This window comes from Oryx dammah, unplaced genomic scaffold (genome assembly GCF_014754425.2).
Source record: "Oryx dammah isolate SB20612 unplaced genomic scaffold, SCBI_Odam_1.1 HiC_scaffold_9, whole genome shotgun sequence".
NCBI classification, from domain to species: Eukaryota; Metazoa; Chordata; class Mammalia; order Artiodactyla; family Bovidae; genus Oryx; species Oryx dammah.
The window spans coordinates 31,113,585-31,125,056 of record NW_024070193.1 but is presented as its reverse complement, the minus strand read 5'-3'; the positions used below and the strand labels follow the sequence as shown (position 1 = coordinate 31,125,056).

Genomic DNA, 11,472 nt, shown 5'->3' with positions numbered 1-11,472 from the left:
GCCAAAAGAGGCCCTGCCAGCTCCGGGGGCACTGCAAGCCTCGAGGCGTTGCGAGCGTCGCGGCGGTTGAAAGCCCCACCGGCTCGCGCAAACTGCGCCCAACTACTTCCCCGGGGCGGCTTTGGGGCCCAGGGCCCTGCGACAGCCCTACGGGGCGGCCGCGCGGGGGCCAAAGCCCAGAGTGGGTACCCGGGCGCGGCCACGTGCGCCCAGCCGGGCTCGCACGCTCCGCCACGCCGGGCCGCGGGGCCACCAGCAGGCACGCGCGCCCCCAGCGCGCACACACTCCGGGGCACGCACACCGACGGCCCGTCCCACGTCCACCACGCCCCGCCCTCCCCCGCGCCCCGCCCCCGCCCTCGCGGCGCCGGCCGCCGCCTTCCCATTGGCCGCCCGGCGAGTGACGCGCGGCGCCCGGCCCCGCCCCTCGTCAGTCACTCGGCGGAGGCGGCGCTGGCGGGGACTAGTCTCGTCCGGAGACTGGCAGCGGCGGCGTCGGTGGCGGCCGGAGCTCGAGCCCCAGCGGCTGAGGGCGGGCGGGCGGGCGCGGGGGAGGGAGGGGGGCCGGTCCGCGACGACTCTCCGGACGGCGTTTCTCCTCCGAGCAGCGCGGGTGTCGGATTTGGGGGGGCGGGGGTACAGCCCATCCATGACCATGGGCGACAAGAAGAGCCCGACCAGGCCAAAAAGACAAGCAAAACCTGCCGCAGACGAAGGCTTTTGGGATTGTAGCGTCTGCACCTTCAGAAACAGCGCCGAAGCCTTTAAATGCAGTATCTGCGATGTGAGGAAAGGCACCTCCACCAGGTACTTGAAGATCTCTATTACCTTTTGTTAAAGGACTTTTTTTTTTTTAAAAATCAAGATTGGGGAGAGGGTTGTGAGCTCTACTTTCTGCCCTCTTTCCAACTTGTTGATTACAGCTTTTTCTGTATTTGCGGGTTGGGGGGGGGGTTGATGTGTGGTTTTGATTGTGTGTAATTTCATGTTGGGTGCAAAGCCTCGTGTTCACTGAATGATTTATAGGAGAGAATTTTCCCAGGTTTCGTCTTATTTCAAACAGACGCTGGATTTATTTGACACTTGTATCCATTGGCTTATTGGTATTGGCTCCAAAAGACAGGAAGCAGTACTTTTGCTATGGATTGTAGGACATTGGACCTTTTATTTTTGCCATGTGCAGAATGTTTTTAATTTGCCTATCCTGATTTATTTTTCTCTTCCCTGAGAAATTTGGTGGTGGTTGTACAGTAACGGGGTTGTTGTGCTTTTCCTGTCTTGAACTGCAGCTGTCTCCCCCCACCCCTTGCACTTGACAATAAATGGTGGGGTTTGATAAAGTGCATTTTTTGAAAGACCGAACTGCCAGTTTGTGTGTGTCTGTGTTTTTTCTGATTAGCTTATGAGGGATGATGATGGAGGACGGATTTTTGGAAAATGTGTAATGAATAGTGTGATTATACTGAAGTTTGTTTAGAGCTTTATTATAATGAAAAGAATGTTGAAGGAATTCCTTTTCATTCTAGTGAAGGTAGTAAAGTGTATGGTATCAAAACGAGTTGAACTACTTCAGATTTAACATTTAGATATACTTGAATGGAATCTCAAAGCTGATTTTTTAAGTCTTTCGGTCATCTTTTAACTTTTATCTTGTATTTGTTTCGGTGATTTTAGTTTGAAGTTAAACTATTCTTTATGTCATTTAATGGGGAGACATTGGGGGAGTGTGTATGTGAAAATGGAATGAGTGATTTTCCTGTGCATCTTTAAAGCTGATTGCTGAAGGTCTCATTTCATCAGGTACTTGTTTTTGAATTGGTAATCTTCCAACAAGACCGTGTAAAATAGTACTGCACAGTTCTAACTGGATGTTGTTCTTTGACTAAGTGAATGTGTCCTGTTAGGATTTGGTTGCTTTGTTTATACCTGGGACTAAATAGGATATTGAGCAACCTAAAGAATGTAACTGGGATGAATTGGTCCAATTACTGGTGGAACACTTCTGTGAATTTCACTGACTGTAAGTAATGAGACCTTTAAGTAAAAATACTCCAGGGCTAAAAGTATTTCCCCATAGGTACTTTTTAAAGTAAATTCATATCAATATTTGGTATTATTATAGAGCAGATTTAGTTAAAAACACCCATTGGGAGCTCAACAGATCTTGTTTTGCTACTTAAAACAGGGAATTCCATCAAATGACATGAAAGTTTAGAAATGTATTTGTTATTTAAAGCAATAGTGATTGTATTTTATTTGAGTAATGTTTTTTTACGTGTAGAATCCCTCAGAGGCCAAACCTCTTTATTGTGGTTTTGCTTTGAGTGTTACCGTAGATGATGTTAAAGTATGACTAGGAAACTCCTAAGAACTTGAGAACTTTACTAGTGAAGAGAAATAAATTCAAAAGTTTACATCCAGTGTATTGCTGGGAATAATTATCTCATAACAAAGTGCATTTCAGTTTCTACATGTATTAAAATCTGACTCATCAACTTTTGGAAGCACGTGGAAGGTGTTGATTTTAAAAACAATGTAGATGTTTAAAATTTTTTCAGACCCATAGATGACAACATTAGAATTAAGTTTTTTAAAACAAATATATTAAATTCTTAATAATGAAAATACAGGAACATGATACTCATCCGTTGTCTTTAAGGGTCTATGATTTTTTGAGGTCTGTGGTTGTGTAGGATTTGAATACAGATTTAAGAGATCTGAGGATTTAGATTCTTACCCAACTCATGATACTTTTACATAACTTAATTTCATGTTGGTGGTTGTCAGTATTTTGGTGTGTTAGAACTAAAAGTCTTTATAAAAGACTGTTCTAAAAGTCTTTAATAAGAAGGCAAATAACATTTTGGCCTTCCTATGCTGTGAATGGGTTTCATGTAGAAGGATGAATTCGACAGGTTTTCGTCCTGTGCTATCCAGTGTATTAACTGTTGGCTGATTTCTCTGTGATCCTAGTTATTACTGCTTTGTCTTTTCCCTGGGCCTTTTTTATTTGCAATTTAATTGATACAGCAAAGGTTTGACATTTGCTGCCTTTTATAATTTTATTTATTAAAAAATATTTTTTTGCCAGACAGCATGTGGGATCTTAGTTCCCGACCAGGAGTTGAACCTGCAGTGGAAATGTTAAGTCTTAGCCACTGGATCACTCAGAAAGTCCCATGCCTTGTGTAGTTTTAATCAGACTTGGTATTAGAAATGGCAGTAGAAAACTTGTTGGGTTTTGGATACTGGGTAGTAAGCAAAATTTTTTTGATTTTTAGGGTAATTTTTAAGTAATGAAAGGACTTCTAATCTGCTGACTGGTATAGTAATTTGGTTTTATCGCTCTGAGCTGATATTTTATAACAGCCTTGACAGTTGGGTAGCTAGTGGTAGTTCTGGAGTTTGTTCATCATTCATGTCATCGTTGTTGCCATCATCTGACAATCAAGTAAGGAAGTCAGCTTTGAATTAATGATAGTCCAGTAGGGTCCAGACTGTATTCTTTGAGAATAGAATTGATATTCTTCAGTTTGATTTGGAAAATACTGTCACTCATCCAAAGAACATTTATTAAATTACTAGGATGTGAAAGATTCCTGCTCAAGACATTGAAGACAGGAAGGGGTTTTTTTAGAAGGTTGGTAAGACATGTATAGGAATGACCATAATCCAAATTATAAAGCCTCTAGGAGAGGTATGCATAAAATGCTACAGGAGGTCTGAGCAATCTGGCTTGGGCATCAATTAGAAGAATTCCCCTCCCTTCAGTTCTTGTGGAGAAGAATTGATTTCTGCAGAATTACCTGCCATCTTTCACTGTTATTGCCATGTGTACCAGATAAATTTAATTCTGCAGGTAGAGTCATGAAAGTGATTCAGAGGGTCTTTTCTTTTTGTAGCAGCATAGAGCAGAATGAAAGGTCAGAAGCTCCAAAGGAATCTGTTAAGGGAAGAAAGAAGAAATACTTTGTTGGCTACTTGGAGGTTCAGAGGGCAGTGGAAATCTTTATTTTGGATTTGTTTTGCATCTCTTTAGTTCTTAAATACACTCCTTTTCCCAACTACTGCATTCCACTCTTTATTTTTTTAAAACAGCTTTATTAAGACATACTATAAGATTCACCAGTTATATAAGTTTTTAATTCAGTGATTTTTGCTAATTTTAAACATTGACTATACAGCCATCACCACAAACCAGTTTTAGAACATTTCTGTCACTGTGAATAGCTTCCTTATGCCTGTTCTGTGATACACTTTTTAAAAATTATTTATTTAGTGAGTGAGTTATTTTTGGCTGTGCTGGTCTTCTAGTTGTAGCAAGTGCGGTACTCTCTAGTTTAGGGGCTTGGGCTTCTCATTGTGCTGGCTTCTCTGGTGGAGCATGGTCTCTAGGGCTTGTGGGCTTCAGTAGCTGAGGCACCTGCAGCTGAAATGTTCGTTTTCCCACCATGCTGATGTACTCTGAGCTTTTCGAGATAGAAAATAAAGGAGTGTGTATGGAAGGTGGTGGTGAGTGGGAAGAAACACTATCCCTTCCCTAGGTGATAGCCTAAATAGTATTTGCCAGCCCACTTTGCAAATATCATGAAAGAGGATATCAGCTTTTAAAAGGGAAAAAAAGCCCAACAAAACCACAAACTCACAAATTTACCTAACCGTTGTTCTTCTAAGTTGAAGTTCTTGAGTACTGGACAGAGTAATAACTTCCTAGACATCTTGATAAATGTATTTTACTTTTGGTCTTGTTAATTCTCTGAATGCAATTATCTGTAAGTAAATATTGTAAAATAAAAATTACTAGGATACTGCTGCTTTGATAGTGCTACACTGAATATTATCCCCCTGAAAAATGTTCTCTATTTAGAGCTTTTACAGACGAGTAAAACTGAGGATAGGTGTGTAATAAAATGGTGTGGCCTTAAAGAAAAGAAAAAAAAAAAAGCCTGCTACTCGGGATATTGAATGGGAATTGGTAGTACTCAGTTGTCTGTGTGTAAAATAATTCCCTTGTCCAGGAACTCCCTGATTCTTTGCACTTGTTACTTTGGACGTTTTTTCCCCCTAAATTGAGATACCCTGACAACTTTAGAGTCTCTTGACTTGTCATGAAGTTCTTTAGAAGTTTTAGGGGGAAAATGCACGTTTAGTGAAACATGAAAAGTTTTCATCTTTGCTGAAAGCTTCAGAGGTGCGTCATCCTGTGATACTTGTCAGATAGGAAGACTCCCAGAAAGCTGGAGAGTCTCCACTCTGGCCTCACCTAGAGTGGAGCAGGGCTTCCTTCCCCAATAGTTCTGGGTCATCTGCCACCGCCGTTCTGCTTCTTAGGCCACATTGGGTTTTTTTGTTTTATTTTTTCAGTTTTACAATTTTTATTAATGTTTGGCTGCCCTGGGTCCTTTGTTGCTATGCTTGGACTTTAGTTGCAGGGAGTGGGGGACGACTCTTCATTGTGGTGGATTCTCTTGTTGTAGAGCACAGGCTCTAGGGTGCATTAGCTTCAGTAGTTGCAGGATGGGTTTAGTTGCTCTGCGGCATGTGGGGTCTTCCCAGAGCAGGGATTGGACCCATGTCCCATGTCGGCAAGTGGATGCTCAACCACTGGACCACCAGGAACTCCCTGCACTGGTTTTATTTTAGTGTTTGCCTTTTCATAAAATTTCTCCATAAAGTACATAGAAAATTATCCGTCTTCCAAATCATCAAACCTTGTTAAACATTTCAGCCTCATAGTTGGTGCAAAAGCGGGTACAGGTTAGAGATTATTCTTAACCCAGAAACGAAGTGATAATTTATTTTGTGTTTGCTGTTATACTGAACTTAACTAATTTATTGTTACTGACTGGATCTTATGTATACTTGGTGACCTTAAAGTATCAGTAAATTACCTGGGTAGTTGTGATTGACAAGCTTTTATTGAGTACACAGTCATCTGGGCTCTGTGTACGTGGTGTACAGACAGATGAGATCTTTGTTTTCATGAAGCTTAAAGTACTATGGAGAGGAAAAGAAAATAAACAAGTGAACAGAAGAAAAAGATCATTTCAGCTGGAGTCAGTGCTCCAAGGAAATTGGAGCAGGATAGGGAACTAGAGTGGTGAGAACTGGGTGGAGCAACAGCTTTACAGACAGTATTGAAATGCACACTGGCCTTTTTAGGAAACACTCATGCTGCTTTCTTCTGGAACAAGGGGATAACTTTTTTTTTTTTTGGAGGTTTACCTGCACCAGTTCGCTCATTTGGTTGGGGATAGTTTATAGAGTTTGAGCCTTTATGCCCAGGCTAACAAACTTTTAGTTAAACTTGTAGACGAAAGTCTGGCCAGCTGCCATGCCAGTATATACTATTGCAATTGACCCTTGAACAACTGGGAGATGAGGGGTGCTGATTCCTATGCCTCTGTGTGTAGCTGGACATTAACGTAACAGTTGTCCCTTGGTATCCAAAGGGCATTAGTTCTAGGACCTGCCTTGGTGGTGGTGGTTTAGTTGCTAACTCGTGTCCGACTCTTGTGACCTCATGGACTGTAGCCCGCCAGGCTCCTCTGTCCATGGGATTTCCCAGGCAAGAGTACTGGAGTGGGTTGTCATTTCCTTCTCCAGGGGATCATCCTGACCAAGGAATCGAACCCAGGTCTCCTGGATTGCAGGCTCAGTTTTGCAACTGTGAATTCAACCAACCACGGAATGTGCAGTACTGTAGTATGTGTTTATTGAAAAAATCCGTGTATAAGTGGACCTGTGTAGTTCAAACCCATGTTGTTTAAGGGTTAACTGTTCCTCGAATAGGAGATGTTAAATGGATTCAGTTATGTGTTATTTTTTCATGCATCATGTATTTATTGTGTACTTTCATAGATGCAGAAGAAATTCCAACTAATTGTATGTAGTTTAGAGAAATAGTTATCAGCACTAACACAGTTCCTTAGTACTTGAGGAAATAGTGGATCTCCAGATGTCCTCTTTACAACTTGAACTAAAACATTTTGCAGTCACTGTAGTTCTCATTTGCCTTCTTGACCCATCACCAGGGCCTTTTCTCTTTGTGACATCTTTTATACTTACTATCATTTGCTCTTCTGGTGTTTTTTTTTTTGGCTTGTTTATTTTTAAGTGAACTTTGTGAACTGTAGCATACATACAGAGATGTGCAGAAACCATGATTGTAAGACCTGATGACTTTCACAAAGTGAGCACACCTGTGTAACTAGCAGCCAGATTAGGAAACAGAATATTAACAGGACCCCAAAAGCCCTTTGGGCCCCCTTCCAGTCACTTCCCCCATCCCAACCCTGTCCTTATTTCTGACACTGGAGATGAGTTTTGCTTGCTTTTAACTTGCAGTATGTACACTTCTGGGTCTGGCTTCTTACACTCATTCTTATATTTGTGAATATTCATGTTGTGTGTGGTTCTTGCTTATTTTATCAGTGCTGTTTTATCGTAAGAATATCTTAAGTGTTTAACTCTGCATGCAGACCTCTAACATGTTCTAGAGATAGAATCTCTTTTCAACTTCTGTTCATTACCTACATACTTGAACTCGGCCATCTCCTTCCAGCAGCAGCATAAATCCACATATCATTAGGTGAAAGGAGGAAAACCTGGTATGTGGAACTTTCTAGAGTATATAAATAGAGTAAACTTTTGCCTGTCATGAGTAATATTGTTCATCAGTCATTTATATTTCAAGGCTTTGGTTAAATAAACACAAAATTCCTGGTCTGAAGGAACCTAACAAACTTGTTGAAAAGATAAGACCAGTGGTTGTGAATGCAAGTGATTTTTTTAGAGGAGGTGGAGACCCTGTTTTGAGGGGTATTTGGGGGAAGACCTCCTCACTGAACCTGAGATTTAAACTATGCCTTTTTGGTTCTTGATAATGGGGTTTGTTATACAGTTTGATGCAAGTTAGTTCTATGCCTTCTCCTTTTTAACTGTTCACACTCAGATGTCACCCGTACCTTCCCACTTGTCTTTACAGCTTGATAATTCCCAGATACTATTTATTAACCACCTGTCACCACCCCCATGCATGAATACACGTGACAAACAGATCCAACTGGTTCTTGGGCCTCACCACTTGGACAGCTTAGATTATCTCCTGGTTCTCATTGTTCTTAGGGTAAAGTCCAAATCCTTAACCATCACAAAGGCTTTCTGGTTTGATCCTTTACTGTTTCTTTAGAGTTGCTGGATGCAGCCTGCCCCCACACCGTTTGGGGGCCCCCCCCCCCCCCAACATAGCACTTGTGTCTTTCATACCGAACTGCCTGGTGTTTCCTTGTGTGGACCATACTGTCTCACTTCCATACTTCCACATGTTCTTTTCCCCTGGATTTCTTCTCAGATGTGCCTCCTTCCTTAGCTTGGCTGGCTCCTGTCTGTCCTTCCAGACGTCTTGGGAAGTCTTTTTTCCAGTGCCCTACAGTCATGTATGCCTCTTCATAACATTTGAACCATGTTTTTCCTTGATGGCCTCTGTTATGTTTTCCCCTTTTTGAGGGCATGGTCTTTCTTTGTGTGTGTTACAGAGCCAGGCGCTCAGTAGGGCTTCAGTAAATGTATATAGAGTAGATGAAGACTGGAAGTTTGAATTGGAGTTGCCTTTAAAGCTGTCCCAGTTAAAGAGTTCTGATACATACTCCTGCATGTTAGGGCTTGCCTTTTGCCTGTAAAGTTATTGAATTAGGGGAAATTTGTCTTTATAAAGTATGTCCTTAAGAAGTAGTATTCTCATTTTCTCGTTTTGTTTCCTAAACATGTTCTAGAAATTAAACACAGACTGGAACCTTGGAGACCCTGGCCTATGCATTTAAAGTACTTCCTGGAGTGGTTTTGGGCTTCAGAGTTTTAGCACACTTACCTAAACAATAACTGTGACCATTCTTCTTCTCTTTTTGTTGAGCATTTGGTGATTTAAGCTGCCAAAAGTCATGGAAAAGTCTGCAAATAAAGCAGAGGATCAATCATGTTGTGTAGAACCAATTTTGAGGTGTGTTAAGGAACTAGGTAGCAGTCCATGGGATTGCAAGAGTCAGACCCCACTTAGCGACTAAACAAGGAACTAGGTGAGTGTGCTTGTAAGCTGGCACCTAAAGGCAGTTTAAAAATGGCTACAGAACATCTTAAGTGTTGTTGAAAATGTTAGGCTATGCTGTCTACTGTGTTAACATACCCATAACTTGATAGTTGCACCTTGTACGTGGTATACATTACTGTTATTTGAATTAATTACTGCTGTTAAGTTGAAGTGCTGACTTATTCATTTTATTTATTTAGCTGTAGTTTCAGTTCTGTGCAGTGATTGACACAGATGGATGCCAAAGATGAATTCTCAGTAAAGGCATTGCAAATAAACAAACCCCTGTGTAACTCAGAAATCAGAAGTACAGACCTTTTTCAACTTAAAATGGGATTATGTCCAAAACCATCATAAGTTGAAAATAGTGAAAGGTGAAATGCATTTAAAATGCCTAACTTGCCAAATATCACAGCTTGGCTTAGACTACCTTAAACACCTCAAAACGCTTATGATGGCCTACAGTTGGGCAGAATCACCTAACACAAAGCTAATTCTTTAATGAACTGTTGAATGTCTCATGTAATGTTTGAATACTGTACTGAAAGTGAAAAACAGAATGGTTGTCTGGGTACAGAATGGTTGTAAGTGTATCGGTTGTTTGTCTTGCCAACTGTGTGGCTGTTAGGGAGCTTCGGGGCCTGCCCTCTGCCCAGCATCACCAGAGAGTACTGGACCCCATGCCTCTGGCCCAAGGAAAGATCAGAATTTGAAGTGTGGTTTCTACTGACTGTGTACCACTTTGCCCCATCAAAGTCGAAAAATCCTAAGTTGTGAGCTATCATTAAGTTGAGGACCGTCTATAGTTGAAATCACAGGGTAAACAACTGAAATTTTTATTTTTAAATGTAATTAGATCTTTATTGCTCCTCTCCTTTCCTTCCTCAGTCAATTTAGAAAATCTATGTAGGTTATTCTTTGATTGGGAAAAGAAGCTAGGAAGTGGGGATGTAAAAGAAGCATCTTAAAACTTACTTATAACATTTTCTCTATAATTTGAGATCATTAGCAATACAATTGAAGAGAACACTTCAAAAGCCTTTGGAAGGGACAAGAAATTAAGGGTGATGTAGGCTGCAAGTTTCATCAACTTATTGGGTCTTAAAATATCAAATGTGTGGTGGTTAGTTGGAGAAAACAAACCTGGTGACTGGTTTCTAAGAACAGATATGATTTCATATGTAGGCTCTCAGTTTTTGATGAAGTAGGTCTGGGGTAGCATTGCATTTCTTACAAGTTCCAAGGTGATGTTGATGCTGCTGGTCTAGGGAGCATACTTTGAAAACTGGTTTCAGTTCAGTTCAGTCGCTCAGTCGTGTCTGACTCTCTGTGACCCCATGAATCGCAGCACACCAGGCCTCCCTGTCCATCACCAGCTCCCAGAGTTCACCCAAACTCAGGGCCATCGAGTTGGTGATGCCATCCAGCCATCTCATCCTCTGTCGTCCCCTTCTCCTGCCCCTAATCCTTCCCAGCATCAGGGTCTTTTCCAATGAGTCAACTCTTCGCATGAGGTGGCCAAAATACTGGAGCTTCAGCTTTAGCATTAGTCCTTCCAAAGAACACCCAGGACGGATCTCCTTTAGAATGGACTGGTTGGATCTCTCTGCAGTCCAAGGGATTCACAAGAGTCTTCTCCAACACCACAGTTCAAAAGCATCACTTCTTCGGCGCTCAGCTTTCTTCACAGTCCAACTCTCACATCCATACATGACCACTGGAAAAACGATAGCCTTGACTAGTCAGACCTTTGTTAGCAACGTAATGTCTCTGCTTTTTAATACACTATCTAGATTGGTTATAACTTTCCTTCCAAGGAGTAAGCATCTTTTAATTTCATGGCTGCAGTCATTCTCCTTTAAAGAGAAACCACCCAGTCCTCTGAAGATGAAGATTGTTTTTGATGTTTGTTACGGAAAAATTATGTCTTGGCATTTAAAGTGAACTTAAGTAAGTGATAACATTCTAAGAAGTGTATTTTTAATCCGGAGCTGGCATTAGTGTCGATTCCTCCACATTGTGTGGAATATAGGAGTACTGATAAATTGGGGGACCATATCAAGTAAACTAGTTTATTTTTTGTATCCTAAAATCAGTGATTATCTTGCATTAGTAACACTTGGGTTGAATTTCACATATATTTATTTAAACTCCTCTTTCTTTGCACCATAAGTCAGAGAGACAGAACCAAGTCTTAAAATCAATACACCAACATTCCAGTAAAATGTTGGCAAAGAATATGAACAGATAATTTATGAAACTACTACAAATTAAGTCAGGAAATGTGGGAAATGTATACAACCTTCCCATTATTCAAATATATACCAAACAAGACAATGTTTTTTGCAAGTAAAAAATTAAAGATGGAAAAAGATATTTTAGTGAGA

The 11,472-nt window shown here is 41.1% G+C and overlaps 1 protein-coding gene across 1 annotated transcript in view; it reads left to right on the top strand.

Annotated features, from left to right (window-relative positions):
* The first annotated feature begins 471 nt into the window (after positions 1-471).
* LOC120867922 (RING1 and YY1 binding protein) overlaps positions 472-11,472 on the top strand; it is a 74,153-nt gene continuing 63,152 nt past the window's right edge. The window contains exon 1 of the mRNA XM_040246378.1: positions 472-807. Within this exon, the coding sequence (XP_040102312.1) occupies positions 650-807 (158 nt within the window). The 5' untranslated portion in view covers positions 472-649. The remainder of the gene's footprint in view (positions 808-11,472) is intronic.